Below are 18884 nucleotides of genomic sequence, written 5' to 3'. Positions count from 1 at the left end.
TTCTGTCAATTTTAATTTCTCCCAGAAAGATATAAACCAAACTTAACAGCAAAAAGCCATCTATTTTGCTGTCTCTCCCATTTTTCTCTCCTTCTGAGATGTTAGTAAGCAGTAAAATCCTCATCTTATCCTATCTGCTTAAACAATCATGTTTATTGTACCTACAAAAAAAAGTATGTGACCTGTTCATTGCGAACAGACTTTTATTAAGTTAAATTCAATGCACAGTTTTTTGGTTTTTTTTTTTTTTTTTAAAAAAGTCTTTTTTTTTTTTTTTTTTTCTTTCTTTTTTTAAGGGCTGCACCCGCAGCATAAGGAAGTTCCCAGGCTAGGGGTCAAATTGGAGCTGTAGCTGCTGGCCTACACCACAGCCACAGCAACACCAGTTCTGAGCCACGTCTGCAACCTACACCACAGCTCACGGCAACACCGGATCCTTAACCCACTGAGCAAGGCCAGGGATCGAACCTGCGTCCTCAGGGATACTAGTCAGATTCACTTCCCCTGAGCCATGACGGGAACTCCCAATGTACAGTTTTGAAAGCCTACTAACTGTTTTTTGGGAAATGTGATGTGATATCATGATAAACTGTGTTCACAGATAGTACTGTTATAAAAACGGTAAATAATATGAGACTCTATCCCAGCCTCTAGTGTAGATAAAAACCACTTCCCACAAATTATTGATTCTATTCTTTAAAAAGCATATGCAGACGACATATTTAAAAGACACTGTAGACACACTAGAAGCTATCTGAAAATAGACCATTTCATAAATGCTGTTCATAATTATTACTCTGCATTCAATCTACGTGTTAACTTATTTACCACATGCAAAACACATCCACTTAAAGTTGTTATATAAGTTTCCTATCTCTCACTACCATTCAAAACTCTTTTCAGTCACTAGTTACATAATCCGTACTCAAGTCCACGTAACTAACTGTTCAAGCTTAGTTTATTCTTCTCCCTCAACTGGACTCTGAGGTAAGTACCTTCCTAATGGACAAATTTTACATGTTTTAGTGTGAATCCTGAACTTCCAATTCTTCATTCTCTCTCCCACTTCTCCAACCGCATCCTTATTCTAAGTGGTAATTCTTCCACCTGAGTGCATGAACAGGTCTCCTCTACAACCTGAATTGTCATTTTCTGCTCTCTTCCCCTTTCATGCTTTCACTTCTCTGCCTGAACTCATCCTGTCTTTCCTGTTAACACAAGAAAACTGTGATCCGCATTTAATACTCTCATATACTCTCCAATCATTTAGTCCTTTGCCAAACTTTTTCTGCCTCTTTTGAAAATGAACCCCTATAAAAGTCACCAGTGAGTCCTGAGATGCCTGGATTCATTCTTTAGTCTCCCTTGACTCTCCATCACGTTTGATCCAGGAGCCAAGGCCTTTCTCTCTCCCTTTCCCCTCACATCTCAGGACATTGGCTTCACTTTCATTCCCCTCCTACTAAGTCTGTACACTCTAGGATCAAGCATTGTCTTCTCTCCTTTAATAACTTTCCCTCCTCGTCAGGCTCAAGCGCATTCCCCAAACCACATCAGACCTTAACTATCACCTGGCTTGAGAATCGCAACCCTCTCTCTAGGCCGACACCCAACATCCTTCTCTATGTCCCAAATATCCTCTTTTACCTATACTCCCAACAATTCGTTTTGATATCTTATCTTGAATGTCTTGCTAGCACAGTAATATCATCATCTTTCCTTAGATCAGCTTTTTTTTCTGTCTCCTTTTTCTTTAATGGGTGCCACTGTTTTCTCCAATTTAGATCAGAAGCCTGGAAGTCTTTCCTGACACTTCTCATTTACAGCTACATTCAGTCAGCTCAATGGCAATGGTTTGTACCCTGTGAATTCTTACGTTATCTAGTCCTTTGTTTTAATTCCGACCGTCTCCTCTCTAATGCAGGCCCTCATTACTTTTTACTTGTAATTGCTTCCGAACTTGTGCTCTCTGCCTAGACTCCTTCCACCCTAATTTATCCTTCATACTGCTTCCAAGTGTTCATATAGTTCTAATATCACTTATTTGTTCAAAAACATTCATTTCCCTGTGAATTGACTAATTTCTCAAAATGACAAAATCTTTCACAATGTTTCCACACTACTTTTCCAGTTTTCCTTTTCATTGTATCTTTATAAATATATATTTTATGTACCCCCCCACAACAGAGCCATTGTTTTCTGGCTATACTTCATTTTTTTGTATGTTTGCTTATCCCTTCATCTATATGGACTGACTTCTAATCTCCCAACCACCTTCTCTGCTATTTAAAGAAATATCTATCCTTACACAAACATCAACTCTTTCCTGATTTTTTCTTTACTCCCACCAGCTGAGTGAATAACTATAAACTACTCTCCTCTCTCTGCCCTTTTAACCGCTACGGAACTTTGAATCCTTTTTATTGAATCTAGAGGTGTCCCTTTGCTCTAGAATCACATAAATGCTCACATTTGTACTTAAAGTAACTTCTCTGAGAGTAAACCACATGCTTTATTCTTTTAGTATTTCCTTTGTGACTCAAATATAAACTGTGCCACTTTGTTGAACTGAATCTCAAATGTCTCATAAATACATTCCCTGTTCTCTTAATTCTAGTTTTTTTTGTTTTGTTTTTTTAGGGCCATTCTTGCAGCACATGGAGGTTCCCAGGCTAGGGGTCCAATTGAAGCTGAATCCGCTGGCCTATGCCACAGCCACAGCAACGCCAGATCCAAGCCAAGTCTGCGACCTACACCACAGCTCACAGCAACGCCGGATCCTTAACCCACTGAGCGAGGTCAGGGATCAAATCCACGTCCCCATGGATTCTAGTTGGGTGCGCTAACCGCTGAGCCATGACGGGAGCTCCTAGTTTTCACATGTGAAAAGTAATGACGCTTCTATTTTTTCTTTCAAAGTGAAGTTTCCATGGATGATTTTCAGTAATACTACATGATTCCCATCCCTACACAGGACCACTCAGTCTTGAGACTGTCCTATTTGGGTCATAATATAAATATTCCATTACTGAATATCTTAACCACAGTTTTCTTTTTCCTATATTTATTTAATTGTTTCATTATATGAAACATTACCAATCATGTTATTAATTGGTTCTTAAAATTTTTAATGTTTTTCTACTGCTATTTCACAATCAGTCTATTCTTACTATATTAAGTAAACCATTGTAAATTTTATATTTTTGGGAAAAAAGTGTGTATACTGTTTTAAATTTCTCTCAAGTAACCAACTGGTTATATACAAACTAAACTGTATTACTAAATTACTGTTGATAAAGTATTCATGAAGTAATAATGAAAATAAAAATAACCTATCTATACCAGTACTCAAAATAATCATACCACAATTAATAATTTATCTTTTGAAATAAATCAACATGTGAAATTACCTGCTATTGTGTTGAGAAACATCAAGTACTCAAAATTTGAAATCTCTCTGTGTTGCCATCGCTGGGTCATATTAGAAGCTTTAAAAAGTTGACGTGGACTAGCTAATGAGATACGCCTGCAAGAAAAAAAAATTGATGTATAATCAATTTAAACTTAAGATTAATTATATCAATAAGAAACCATGAATTCTGTGCTCATTCAAAATGGCACCTGTATTTTTGTGAGAAGTTCTATTCATGTTATACTAATGAATACTAGAGATGTTTCAGTCTACAATTAATGGTTATTAAACAAATGATTTGAACTACCCTCAGGTCTATTATCCATGTTCTATTCATTAAGGTAACCTGTCATTACAAAGCCATTATATCTAGGTTCCATAAATGTTGATTACTAACAATATGATTAATAATTCACTGCCTTCAAGATATAAAAGGTATTAGAGTAACTGAAAAATACATATAAAATTATATTCACAACTTTATTGATTTTAATAGTTATCTCCCTTTTAAAAATAGTTATTTCTTAAAGACAACATATTTGTACATTATAAATTGAAACATTATGTTTTCATGCTCATTGCTTTAACAGGGGAAAGAGGATTCTAATTCTTTAGATGCCTATTCATGGGGTGAGATAAAGTTAAGGGAAACTATTATTTTTTACTACAGCTTATAGGAAGCCAAGTTATCTGTGTTTTATTAATTCAGTGTCAATAACAAAGAATACGGAGTTCCCATTGTGGCGCAGCAAACGAATCTGACTAGGAACCACGAGGTTGCAGGTTCAATTCCTGGCCTCAGTCAGTGGGTTAAGGATCCGGTGTTGCCATGAGCTGTGCTGTAGGTCTCAGACATGGCTTGAATCTGGCGTTGCTGTGACTGTGGTGTAGGCTGGCAGCTACAGCTCTGATTCGACCCCTAGCCTGGGAATTTCCATATGCCCTGGGCGTGGCCATAAAAAGCAAAACAAACAAACAAAACAAAGGATACAACTGAGCCATGAGAAATAAATGGCAGGATTAATGATTACACTCAGAGCCCAGAATCTCAGAGAAGAATGCTGTATCACAGTTTTTCCTAACACTAAGGACAAGGTGACTAATTTTTTTCAAGATTTATTTATACAGGTATAATTTACATAACATACAATTTATACTTGTAAGTGTACTAGTCAATGATTTTTTAAAAAGTAAATTTCTAGAATTGTGCAATTATCACCACAATGTATTTTAGAACATTTTAATACCAACAAAAACTTGCCCTGCAACTATTTAGAGTTAAACCCTATTTCTATCCCCAGCTCTAGGCAACTATCAATCTGTTTTCAGTCTTTATAAACTTGCCTTTTCTGAACATTTTAGATAAATGGAATCATACATCTTGTAATCTTTTACATCAGGCTTCTTTCACTAACCATGTTTCTGAGGTTCATCAGTGTGGCAGTATATATTCATTTCTTTTGATTGTTGAATAGTATTCCATTGTATGAATACAGAATATACCATATTTTAAAAATCCTTTCACCAGTTGATAGACTTTTAAATTATTCCAGTTTTTTTTTTTTTTGGTATGAAAAATGCTACTAGGAACATGTACATATCTTTGATGAACATATGTTTGCATTTCTTTTGGGTAGATTCCTAGGAGTGCAATTGTTGGGCTGCATGTTGAGCTTATATTTAACTTTTTGAGAAACTGTCAAATTGTTTTCCATTATATATTCCAATAAGCAATGTATTATATTCTAATTCTTCCCCATCTTTGCCAATACTTGGTATTGTATGTAGTTTTTATTGTAGCCATTTGAGTGAGTATAAAATGGTATCTTATTATAGTTTTAATGTACACTGTTGAACATTATCATGTGTTTAGTAGCCAAGTGTATATTTTCTTTGAGGAAATTACTCTTCAAATCTTTTCTTTCTTCTTTAATTGGGTTGCTTCTACCCTATTTCTGAGTTGTAAAAGTTCTTTATACATTCTAGATATAAGTACTTTATCAAATACATGCTGTACAAATATTTTCTCACTCTGTGGCTTATCTTTTCATATGCTTAGTGATGTATTTGAAGCATAAAAGTTTTAAATTTTGATTAAATCCAATTTCTCATTTTTGGTCTTATATGTAGTATGCTTTGGGTTTCACATCTGAGAACTCTTTGCCTAATTGAAGATGATGAAGTTTTTATCCTGTATTTTATTTGAGACATTTTTTTAGTTCTATATCTTTTTTTTTTTTTTTTTTGTCTTTTTGCTATTTCTAGGGCCGCTCCCGCGGCATATGGAGGTTCCCAGGCTAGGAGTCGAATCAGAGCTGCAGCCACCGGCCTACGCCAGAGCCACAGTAACATGTGATCCAAGCCGCGTCTGCAACCTACAGCACAGCTCACGGCAACGCCGGATTGTCAACCCACTGAGCAAGGGCAGGGACCGAACCCGCAACCTCATGGTTCCTAGTGGGATTTGTTAACCACTGCACCACGACGGGAACTCCTAGTTCTAGATCTTAAATACGACTCTATGACACACTTTGAGTCAATTTTTATGAATAATACGTGTTAAATGTTGAAGTTCATTTTCTTATACATGATTACCCAATTGTTTCAGTACCTTTTTTTTTTAAAGATTACCCTTTCTTCACTAAATGGTTTTAATCTTTGTTAAAAAGCAACTGACCATAATGAAAGGACTTATATCTTTATATTCAATGTAGTTTCATTAATTTATATGCCTATCCTTGTATAAATACCACACATTTTGATTACTGTGATTTTATAGTAAGTTTCTAAACCCAATAGTATAAGTACTCTAAATTTGTTCTTCTTTTTCAAAATTGTTTTGGCAGTTCTAGATCCATTGTGTTTTAGCTTCTCAATTTCTTCAAAAAGTTTCCTTTTTTTTTTTTTTTTTTTTTTTTATGGCCACACCTGCCACATATGGAAGCTCCAGGCCAGGGAATGAGTTCCAGGCTCATCTGTAACCTATGGCAGAGCTGCAGCAATGCCAGATCCTTTAACCCACTGCTCTGGGCCAGGGATTGAACCTGAAACTCTGGAGAGACCTGAGCAGCTGCAGTTGGATTCTTAACCCACTGTATCACAGTGGGAACTCCAAAAAATGCCCTAAATTTTGGTAGGGATTATGTTAAATTTATAGTTCTGGGGAGAATTGACATTTTAATCATACTGAATCTTTGATCCATGAATATGGAATGTCTCCATTTACTGATACTTATTCTAATTTCTAATAGCCATGTTTTATAGTTTCCATTGCAAAAATTGTACATGTCTTTTGTCATCTAGGAAAAAAGGCATTTCCCTTTCTAATCTGGATGGCTCAGCTCTGATTTTTCCCTCCTTTTCTTCCTTTCTTATCACACAGGCTGAAATCCCCTGTACAGTGTTGATGGAAGTGGTGAGAATGGAAGACATTCTATCCTTCTTGACCTTAGGGGAGAAGCATTCAGTCTTTCATCATTAAGTACAATATATGCTACGTTTTTTTTTTTTCTTTTTAGGGCCGCACCTGTAGCATATGGAGGTTCCCAGGCTACGGGCTGAATTGGAGCTGCAGCCGCTGGCCTACGCCACAACCACAGCCACACCAGATCCGAACTGTATCTGGGACCTATGCCCCAGCTCATGGCAATGCCGGATCCTTGACCCACTGATTGAGACCAGGAGTCAAACCCATATCCTCATGGACACTCTGTTGGGTTCTAAAACCACTGAACCACAACAGGAACCCCTACTATGGGGTTTTTTTAAGGGATGCTATTTATCTGTTTGTAGAAATTCCCTTCTATTTCTTGTCAGTTGAGGGTTTCTAGTCATGACTGTTTGATTTGGGCAAATGCTTTTATTGGTGTCTATTGGATGATTTTGTGTGTGTGTGTGTGTGTGTGTGTGTGTGTGTGTGTGTTCTGTCATGTATTCTATTAAATCGGTACACAGCATTAATTGATTTTTGGATTTAAACCAGTATGCATTCCTGTGATAAAACCCACATGGCTACTCTATAATCCTTTTTATATATTGCTGGATTTGGTTTGCTAATATTTTGCAAAGGATTTCTGTGTATGTGGTCATTAGGGATATTATTATTCTATAGTTTTTACTTTTTATTTTGTTTTTTCTTATGATGTCTTTGCTTGGCCTTAGTATTAGGGTAAAGATGGCTTCAGAGAATGAACTGGGAAGTGTTTCTTCTACCTCTCTCTTCCGGATGAATTTGTGAGGTGTTGGTATCTTTTCTGATTTAACTATTTGATAAGATTTACCAGTAGAGGCATCTGGGCCTTGACTTTTCTTTGTGGGAAAGTTTTTAAATTATTAATTCAATGAACCTGTTATAGATCTATTCAAAATTTTAATTTCTTCTTGAGTCAGTTTTGATAATTCTGTCTTTCTACAATTTTGTTAATCTCATTTCAATTGTCTAATTTGTAAAATTGTTCAGGATATTTCCTTCTAATCCTTTTAATTGCTATATGGTCATTAGAGAAGTCCCTCTTTCATTTCTGACTTTGGTCATTTATGTCATCCCCTTTCTTCACAGTTAGGCAGTTAAAGTATGTCAATTTTATTGATCTCTTCAAAGAATCAGATTTTGTTTAATTGATCTTCTTCATTGTTTTTTCTACTCTTGTTTTTTTATTCATTTTTTCCTTCTTGCTTTCCATTTAGCTTGCTCTTCTTTTTCTAATTTATAAAGATGGAAGCTTAGTTTACTGGTGTTAGGGCTTTCTATATTTCAGATATACATATTTAAAACTATAAAAGTTTCCCCACAGCACTACTTTGGCTGCATCCCATAAATTCTGATGTGCTATTGTCCTGGTGGATACAGAAACCTGAGTCACAATCCTTCCCAGTATTATGGAAGGAGGAGTTGCTGAGTGTAGAAGCTGTCAAAAGCACCAAGCACCACTTTGAAGAGCTGCAGCAGCATGTGTGGATACAGAAAGAAGCTCCAAAGCCTAGGCTCTCTAAATGCAAGGGGATATGAAGGGAAGAGACTGGCACAGACCCTAGAGCAAGAAATAAATGGAGAAAAAAGCCCTCTTACTGCTCCAATTACCCCCTGAAACCTAAACTGCCTTATTCATGTACTTGACACCGAGCTTCAAACTACAAAATAAGATGACCTCCTGGTAGCTATAACCCCGGATTATACATGCGTTAAATGCCTTGGTTAGTGTTCCCATAAGTAGGAAAAAAAAAACGCCCAAATCAAGTGATGGGCTTGGGAAAAACTCATAGTGAAAAGAAAACTAAAATGACACTTGGGTAAAACCTTTGGGTTGATTCAATATATTGTTATGACTCATCACTAGTATTGATGTGTATATGCTTATACTCTAAGTACTCATAAATTATGAGCGAATATTCCAGATCAAGAGCTACAAGTAGATGAGTGATAGCAGGATTACCTCTCCTACCATTTGCCATCAGTAGTAGGTCAGAATTTAACACACATGTTTCTACTTACTCATATCCTACTGATGGCCAAGTCAGAACTCACACACAAACGAATGCCCAGAAAGGCAGACCATAAACTGCACAAAATTCAAGGAACGTCTTGCTGGCTAGAGCTTGTTGGACAAACGAAATGGACAAACTCACAACAGTCAATCTCTGGCAGTCAAAAGCTGCTGTTGCTACATGCAATGGCAATTTAGCATCTACATCTTACTGATTTCTCATCCAATCTTATCTTCTGATTCTTTGGCATCACATTTTCCTGGATTTCCTGTTTTTCATGGACCTTTTGCTTTTGTTTTGTTTTCATTTACTTAACATTTAAATGTTGTGGTCCCTCAGAGTGCAGCCATAGTTCCTCCTGCCCATTCTACAGTCTCTGCCTAGATGAGAGTTCATTCCCCTTCAAGGCTTCAAAATTTCATCTCAATGGGAATGATTCTCAATTACCACACTTTTCATTTGAGATCTAGACACACCTTCTTCTATCTAACTTCCAATTAAAAACTTTAGTATGGACACCTCTCAGGGGTTTCAATTTCAAAAGATCTAAACCTAAACTTCTCCTTTTCAGTCCGCTTACCTCCCCACAACCCAAACCGAAATCACAACTGTGGGGGATCTGGAGAAATATATGCAACTACTCCTTTCCTAGGGTTCACCTTCTCAGACAGGGCCACCAAACAGTTCAAGGTGAAACCAAGGGAGACATATTGGACACCTCTGTTTCTTATCATTCTCCAAATTTAACTAATCTCCATGTTACACAAAGTGTATCTCCTCAAAAATCTCTCAACAAGATGTCACTCTTCAATGATACTATCAGTATCATATTTCATCTTCATGTCTACAAAAAGCTCTCCCCTCCTAACTGATACTCTCTTCCTAAAAACGGCTAAAAACCAGTGATTCTTGCTGTCCAACAGTCCTTAAACCACTGGATGCTCCATCTTGTTTCAAGGCCTTTAGACATGCTATTCACGCTTTTAAAGGTTAGCTGATTCTATTCCTCCAAATCAAAATTTAAAGGTCACTTAAGAAGGCATTTCTTATCTCTTTATCCAAAGCATCCCATCGCCACTCCACTAATCACTATCACAACACCCCAATTATATCCTTCCTGTCACTTACACACTTTATTTATATATTTGTTTAAACAACTGTGGGCAAGATGATATCTATCTTGTGTACTACTGGATGACCGATATGCTTAAGTACTAAAGATCTATTTAGGTGACTGACCTAATAAGTTAAGACTTTTAGCTTTTATTAACTGTGGGAAAACACTGCAAAGAGTTCCCAAGTATGAGAACACATAAAGGCTTTATTTTTTATTTTATTTTTATTTTTTTGTCTTTTTAGGGCTGCACTGGTGGCATATAGAGGTTCCCAGGCTAGGGGTCTAATCAGAGCTGAAGCTGCCGGCCTACACCACAGCCACAGAAATGCGGGATCTGAGCTGCGTCTGCAATCCTATGCCACAGCTCACGGCAATGCCGGATCCTTAACCCACTGAGCAAGGCCAGGGATCAAACCGGCAACCTCATGGTTCCTAGTCAGATTTGTTTCTGCTGTGCCACGATGGGAACTCCAATTGCTATTTTTATTTTTTTGTTTTTTTAGGGCTGTACCATGGCATATGGAGGTTTTCAGGCTAGGGGTCCAATCGGAGCTACAGCTGCCAGCCTACACCACAGCCACAGCAACATCAGATCTAAGCCGTGTCTGTGACCTACACCACAGCTCATGGCAACGCCAGATTCTTAACCCACTGAGCGAGGCCAGGGGTCAAACCCGCAACCTCATGGTTCCTAGTTTGATTTGTTTCTGCTGCGCTACAATGGGAACTCCGTTTTTTTTAAATAAAGAGATAATCAGTAGAGAAAGGAATTCTTCATTATGATAAGGAAATCTACTATGCCATTCTGACCTGATTCCTATTGAACCCTGAAATTCCTCAATGAATTGTAAAATGATCTAATCAAAAGCCTCACTGGGGTTGTAAAGCAACTGGCTAATAACCCGGAAGGGCCTCTTTTTGTATTCTGCCTACCTGAAAGTTGTAACCTGTTACATGTCTACAAATTCTTTGATATCCTTCTCTTCAGGAAATGGAATCTGATTTTCCTACCATGGAGCCTGGGCTGTATTTAATGAATTACTTGTAACACATATGATGTGGCAGAAATGATGGCGTGTGACTATCAAGCGTAGGTTGTGAGAAGACAATGGGGCTTCTGCCTCATTCTCTCTTGGAGCACTTGCTCTGGAGAAAGCAGCTCCCGTATCATAGGGACACTCAAGCAGCCTATGGAGAGGCAGATGTGGTAAGGAACCAAGTCCTGCTGCCAAGGAGCATGAGAGCGCCAGCTCTAGGCAAGTCCTCCCTCCCTGCAGCTCCTACTGATATTCTGATTTTTATTTGTTGATTCAACTTCACTTGCATTTGTAATAAGACGCTAACTTTACAAATTGAAAAAAAAAAAAAAACACTAATCAGGAACAGCTCAGATCAATACAAAATTAGGTAGGCTAAACGTAAAGTAAGTTTATATCACTAATAAGTTTCATTCAAGCAACAGAAAAATCCCAGTGTTAAGTTTCTTTCTAGTTCTTAAATTAGCTCACTACATTGTGTTGATGATGAATTAATACCTACTAAAGAAAGAAAAAAATTCATGATGGTGCTATTTAAATACAGACAACTGACCAGCACACGGTAAGGAGAGGCATAACCTCACTTCCTCCCAACTCCTTATACTATGAGAGTTGCTTTGGCATTTTAACAATCCTTTCAAGTAGTTATTAAGTTACGTTGAACAACATAAATACTAGTTATTAAGTCCATATGTATACACAAAATTAATATTTGAACTCTGATTTACCAAAGGTTAAAGATAAAAGTTTTAATTAAATAGTCTAGTTACAAAATCTTTAACATATGGATTTGACATTAACATCAACAGAGAAAAATTGCAAATATCACTTAAAGCAAAGACTACCCATTTTAATCAAAATGATAAAAATTTTTAATCTGATTTATCATATATTAAATAATAGTACATTTGAAAATGAGTACGTAATAAGCAGTTTTGTAACTTAGTTATTTTAAATATACAGAGCCTACTTTTTCTTTTCTCTCTCTCTCTCTTTTTTTTTTTTTTTTTTTTGTCTTTTTGGCATTTTTGGGGCTGTTTCTGCGGCATATGGAGGTTCCCAGGCTAAGGGTCTAATCAGAGCTGTTGCTGCCAGCCTACGCCAGAGCCACAGCAACGCCAGATCCAAGGGGCGTTTGCAACCTACACCACAGCTCATGGCAACACCAGATCCTTAACCCACTGTGTGAGGCCAGGGATCGAACCCGCAACCTCATGGTTCCTAATCAGATTTGTTTCTGCTGCGCCACGACAGCAACTGCACAGCCTACTTCTTCAATGATCTTCACCGAGATAAAATTTAATATAACATTTACCTAATTTAAGTGCACAGTTTTACAAGTTTTGAATATACTTTTTCTGTAACCACCACCACAATCAAAATACACTCCAAAAAGGCCCCTTGCATCCCTTTGAGGCTAATTCCTTTGTCTCAGTTCCAGGGTCCTAGAAACCAATGATCTGCTGTCTGTCACTACACAGTGTTGTTTTTTTTAACAACTTCAAAAAAATAGAATCACATAATTTCTCATAATTTTTTTTTTTTGTCTTTTTAGGTATGTACCCCCCCCCACCCCGGGCATATGGAGGTTCCCAGGCTAGGGGTCCAATGAGAGCTACAGCTGCTGGCCTACATCACAGCCACAGCAATGCAGGATCCAAGCCACATCTGGGACCTACACCACAGCTCATGGCAACGCCAGATAAGCAAGGCCAGGGATCGAACTTGCATCCTCATGGCTGCTAGTCAGATTTGTTTTCTCCTGAGCCATGATGGGAACTCCTAATTTCCCATAATTTTTCAATAATTTCATATAAATGGAGCCGTGATCCACAGCTCTGATGTATGTAGCCTATGGTGTTGAACTTCTTTTACTCGGTATAATGCTCTGAGATTCAACCACATCATTACGTGTATCGGGAGTCAACTCCTTCTTACTTCTGGGAAGTATTTCATCACAGGGATACACTACAACCCAATGAAATATTTCCAACTCTTTTTAGTTTGGGACTATATGAATAACATTGCTATTAATATTTGCTTACAAGCGAATGTGTGCACATATATTTTCATAATTCTTGGTAAACACCCAAGAGTGGAACTGACAGGAAACAAATTAAGTGTATATTTAATTTTATAAGAAAACTGGCAAATTTTCCAAAGGAGATTATACTCATTTGCATTCTGAGAGGTTCCAGAATTCCTAAGACTGTGTATAAATTCCACATTCTTTATCTTTTTCTGTTTTTGAAAATCACGTTTACTGAAGAATAACGGACATAGTGTAAAATTCATCCTTTTTAGGTGTACAATGCAATGAGTTTTGGTCAAACAGATATAGCTGGTAACACCCCAACAATCAAGACAGGAAATATTTCCATGTTATCAAAAGGCTCCCTCACACTCTCCTTGGTAAGTAATCCTCTCTCTATACCCTAAATCCCTTGACACCACTCATCTGATTTCTGTCCAAATCGTTTTATTTTTTCCAAAAGGTCGGATAAGTAGAATCATACAGCATGTAGTCTCTTGTGCTGGTTTCTTTCACCTAGCACAGTACTTTTCAAAAGCATCCATATAGTTGTGTATATTAGCACTTTGTTCTTTTTTTATTGCTGACCAGTGGACTGTTGAATGGATGGACGTACCATAATTTGTCCATTTACCAGTTGATGACCATCTTGGCTATTTCCAATTTTTTGTGATTATGACTAGCTATTACAAACATTTGTGAACAGGTCATTGCATAAAAATACATATTTTCATTTCTTTAGGGTCAATGCCTCCAAGTGAGACTATTGGGATGTATGGTTAAGCGTATTGTAATTTTACATGAAACTGTAAAACTGTTTCCAAAGTAGCCATACCATTTTACTTTCCCATTAGCAACATCTCATGTTCCAGCTGTTCTGCATCTTTGTCAGCTCTTGTTATTACCAACCTTTAAAAAGTCATCCTAACCAGATATGTAACTGTTGGCCACAATTTGTTGAAAAAAGAATCTTTTCCCATGGATACATCTTGATCCCTTTGTTGAAAATCAAACTGACCATTTATGTATGAGCCTACTTCCGGATGACTAATATTCTACTGGTCATCCAGAAGTTTATTTTACAAAAATACGAAACTGTGCTAGCTAATGTAATTTTGTAATCAGCTAAAATTCTCCAACTTTTTCAAAACTGTTTTAGCTATTCTAAATATTTGCATTTCCACTTAAATTTTAGAATCAGCTCGTCAATTTCTCAAAAAAAAGCCTTCTAGGATTTTGGATAGGATTGCTTTGAACCTATAGATCTGTTTGGAGAGAACTAACATCTTAATCACATTTAGTCTTCAAAATTCATGGTCATGGTATAGTACAAATTTCCATTTTTAGATTTAATTTCCTTAAACAGTGTTTTATAGTTTTCAATGAACAAGTCAAGAATATATTTTCAAAGTTATCCATAAGTACTTAATTTTTCAATACTATTTAAACAGTATTTTTTTAAAATTTTTATTTTATTTTATTTTTTGTCTTTTTAGGGGCACATCCATGGCATATGGAAGTTCCCAGGCTAGGGGTCAAATCAGAGCTGTATTTACTGGCCTATGCCATAGCCATGGCAATGCAGGATCTGAGCCGCATCTGTGACCTACACCACAGCTCAAGGCAACACCAGACCCTTAACCCACTGAGCAAGGCCAGGGATTGAACCTACGTCCTCATGGATACTAGTCATGTTCGTTAACCACTGAGCCATGATGAAAACTCTATAAACAGTAATTTCAGTTTCTAACTGTTCACTGCCAGTATACAAGAATAAAATTATGTATGCTATGTAATAGCTAAACATGTTCATGAGTTCTTACAGCTTTTTCTCTTTAAAAAATGTTTGCAGTTTACCTGGTAATTTCCACACTAAGTCATGTATATATAGGAGTAAAGACAGTTTTATTTCTTCCTTTTCAATCCAGATGGTCAGCAGTTTCCTTTTCTGGCAATGCCCTTTTGTAGATTTGGAATTCAGGTAATACCAGCCTCACAGAATGACTCTAGAAATGTATTCACTTTTTTTTTTTTTTTTTTTTTGTCTCTTTAGGGCTGCACCCTTGGCGTCATATGGAGGTTCCCAGGATAGGGGTCTATTTAGAGCCACAGCTGCTGTCCTACACCACAGCCACAGCAACGCCGGACCCTTAACCCACTGAGTGAGGCCAGGAATTGAACCCACAACCTCAAGGTTTCTAGCTGGATTTGTTTATGCTCCGCCATGACAAGAACTCCTGGAAATGTACTCTTTTTTAAAATTTTCTGTAAGAGTTTTCCCAGAAATGGTATTACTTCTTCATTAAACATTAGATAGAATTTGCCACTGAAACCCTATGAACTAGAATTTTTTTTTTTTTTTTTGGTCTTTTTAAGCCCACACCCACGGCATATGGAAGTTCCCAGGCTAGGGGTCGAATCAGAGCTACAGCTGCCGGCCTACACCACAGCCACAGCAGCACCAAATCGGAGTTGCATCTGCGATCTACACCACAGCTCATAGCAACGCCGGATGCTTAAACCACTGAGCAAGGCCAGGAATCCAACCTGCATCCACATGGATATTAGCTGGGTTTATTATCGCTGAGCCATGACAGAAACACCTAGAAATTTTCTGCTAGACAATTTTAAACTATAAATCAAATTTCCTCTGTAGAGCCATTCAAATTATCCATTTTCATTAGGGAGATTTGACACTTTGTGTCTTTCATGGAATCTGCCCATATCACCTAAGTTGTCTGATTAAATGGCATAAATTTTTTCAGAATATTTACTCATTTTCTTTTTAGTATCTATATGATCTATAGTGATACCCCTTCTTTCTTTCTGATCATGACAATTGATCTCTTACTTTTTTTGTGTGTGTGTAAACCTTGTATAGATGTTTGTTATACATTAACCTTTTCAAAGAAACAATTTTTCATTGCATTGCTTTTTCTATAGTTTTTGTTTTCTGTTTCATTGATGTTTTGCCTTTATTATTTTCTTTTTTCAGCCTTTTGTGTTTTACATTAGGCCCTCTCTATCTAGTTTCTTCAGACCAAAGTTCAGTTGACTCGAAAAAAAAAATACAATATACTAATAATCATCATATACTATGAAGAATGAAACAGAAGGTCATACATTTCAAAACAAGTAAGAACAAACATTAATACAGATTATTTTCCATATTTTTCTCACATAAAACAGTACCTGGTTTGAGGCAATCCAAAACTGGTTCCAATGCCAACACGAGGTAGATAGTTAACTACTTTCTTTACTGTTGCAGAGTCTGGGAAGTTGAACATTACAGCAACTAGGAAAAATAAATTTTAAAAGTTTGAATGAAATATGATTTTCTTTCTGGAAAATCGACTTCTTAGTCCAATAAAATGTTTATTCTTAGTTCAGCTACCTATTAAATAGAATTCTTACAATACTACTTTATTATAGTATATATCAAGTTTTAGTGTTTAATATGCCAGAGATAATATTCATTTTACTCATAAACTACTATAGACAGTTCCTTCTCTAAATACTGTCAGAATTTATAATAACCATGATTGCACTGATGTAGCTATAGCTTTGAATTTACAAAATTAAACTTAGGCAAGTTAAAAATATATCTATGAATTTCTATTAAAAAAACCTTATGTTTTAACTTTATATAGTTAACAATCTAATACCAAAGAAGCTATAGACATAGCTACTAAATTGTCAGTTATATTTATTTCCAATGATCAACAGCTTAAAAATATTCTCTTTACAATGCTTATATGTTTATGTTTCATATGATGCTAATATAATCCAGAATAATGTGTGACCTGAAGGGAAATTTTTCCTCTATGGCTAATAATCAAATTTAAATGTTTTTTAATCATTTGTACTTCAATAATTATACATTTTGAGAATATCAATAAATGCACATTACATATAAATATATTCAGCATATAAATGTTAATTTATAAGTCATGTATAAATTTTTACCCTTAAAATATGAAAATAATAAAATCATAAAATCATGACAGAGAATTTGAAAGGATTAATTTGGTCAGTCTTGAAATTTTAATTATATAAATTTCTGTAGCCAAATCATAAATAATCTACAAGTACTCATCCAGAAGATGATCCTTCATCTCTACCTGGCCTAAAAAAATACTATGGGCCAAGAAATTTTATCAATGTTAGTGTAATTTTTAAATATTGGCATTACATGTGTCAGGTAAATACATATATGATCAATCACTAAACATAAAATATATTTAGAACTGTCATATACATATCCAACATAACTTTTAATGAGGCTTTCTTATATTTTCACTATTACACTGAATACAGGGGATAAACAAAAGAATAAAACTCAGGGTATGGCAGAAGACCAAGGCCATGAGGGAAAGGCAACAGAAAAACCCACAAGCAATGATACAAAGCAAGGATGCATAAGAAATTTCAAAGAAGGAAAATAAATGAGTATGAGCAAGTAATAAATATTGTAAGGTTGAAACCCCTCTGGGACAGGAAGAATGCAGACTGAACTAAAGTGTGAAACATTCACTTGATTATTTGGCTGGAAGAATAATATTCACATTAGAAAAAGAGGTATGTGTGTGGGAGAAGACCAAATATGGAAGGAAAAAACATCTTTTCCTAAAGAAATCTGTATTCCCTAGAGACACATGATTTCATTATTTAGAAAAATATGTATGGGATATACATTATATGTAAATTTAAAAATAATAACTGGAAAGAGAAAATAAGAAAACTTCAATCTGCTTATATAAGAGGAGCCTGGACAGTTAAGTCACAGGGTTTGCCTTTCTCCTGTGCATGCCTCCACTCATACCCAACATGGTTTTCCTTCAAGTTCACCTTGTCTCTCCCTCTCATTTTAATGAATTTCACCAAGTTCAATTCTAAACCCACAAATTGAATTTTAGTTCTTTAAAGAATGATGTAATACAAAGCAACCAGGACAGTGTTGTACTATTTTCTGGCGGTTCCTTTGTAAATGGCAATATATTAGACAAAAAATTAAATAAATGTATGAATCATTTGATTACCCTCTCCCCTTTCCAAATGCAGCCACTCCTTAGAAGGAGTTTAAGCATCTGAGCCATGCTGAGGACATAAAAACTCCACAACTGATTAAATGGGTAATTATTTTCTATATTTATGAAGCCTTGCACTAATCTGTGATTTGGCCAGAAAAATAATTTAATAGAAATAATTCTAAGAATGATCAAGGTGTGTGTGTAGGGGGGGGGACCATAGAGATGCACGTGGTTGCAAAAAGAGGTCGGTAGGGCACAGAGTAGGCTACAAAATTCTATCTAAATAGAAACAATATGGTATTTCAAAATGAAATCTTAAGGAGATGGAGGTTAGTTTTGTAACAATATACGTCTGTGACATATTACCTCTGTTTGCCATAAAGATCTCCAGGGCTGTATTTTGCAAAAGATAACGACGAGAAAAAACTGATCGTATCTCTGTGAACAGCCATTTTCCATGCAGCCCTTCTGTATATGCCAGGATCTAGTGAAGAAAAAAAGAATCCCAAGTAAGTAACAAGAGTAGAATTTGTTGGTGTTCTTTCTCCCAATAAAACAAATTTAGAAAAATATTTCTAAGAATTGAATAAACAGTTATTGAAATAATTCGGAGGGTGACTAAGAAAATAGATTGCAGTTTATAGAAAAGATGTCTAAATGAAAAAGCAGAACAAAATCTGCTTATAAAATATCTATTTATAAATGCATTTGGGGACCTTTTAAAGCCATGATGTAATCTACTGCTTTTCAGGAAATACATAATTGCATTATT

General features: G+C 36.1%; 1 protein-coding gene across 7 annotated transcripts in view; it reads right to left on the bottom strand.

Moving 5' to 3' along the window:
* The window catches only part of LRBA (LPS responsive beige-like anchor protein), a 712651-nt gene that overhangs the window by 203713 nt on the left and 490054 nt on the right, over positions 1–18884 (bottom strand). For 5 of the 7 annotated variants that reach the window (XR_014812812.1, XM_021100637.2, XM_021100639.2 and 2 more), the window contains exons 41-43: positions 18479–18596; positions 16275–16377; positions 3411–3526 (exon numbers count right to left, since the gene is read on the bottom strand). Coding sequence is in view for 4 of the 7 variants with exons in the window: in XM_021100637.2 (XP_020956296.1) it covers positions 3411–3526; positions 16275–16377; positions 18479–18596 (337 nt within the window). In the remaining 3 variants the exon portion in view is untranslated. Of the gene's footprint in view, positions 1–3410; positions 3527–16274; positions 16378–18478; positions 18597–18884 lie in introns of those variants that run through there. The other 2 variants (XR_014812814.1, XR_014812813.1) reach the window with 1 other exon arrangement.

The sequence above is a fragment of the Sus scrofa genome, chromosome 8 (assembly GCF_054392235.1).
Source record: "Sus scrofa isolate SSC_HxYL_T2T_F1_AM1 chromosome 8, Sscrofa_HxYL_maternal_Yorkshire_Landrace_v2.0, whole genome shotgun sequence".
Lineage (NCBI taxonomy): Eukaryota > Metazoa > Chordata > Mammalia > Artiodactyla > Suidae > Sus > Sus scrofa.
The sequence above is the reverse complement of the archived record's forward strand: the minus strand, read 5'-3'. Positions and strand labels throughout refer to the sequence as shown.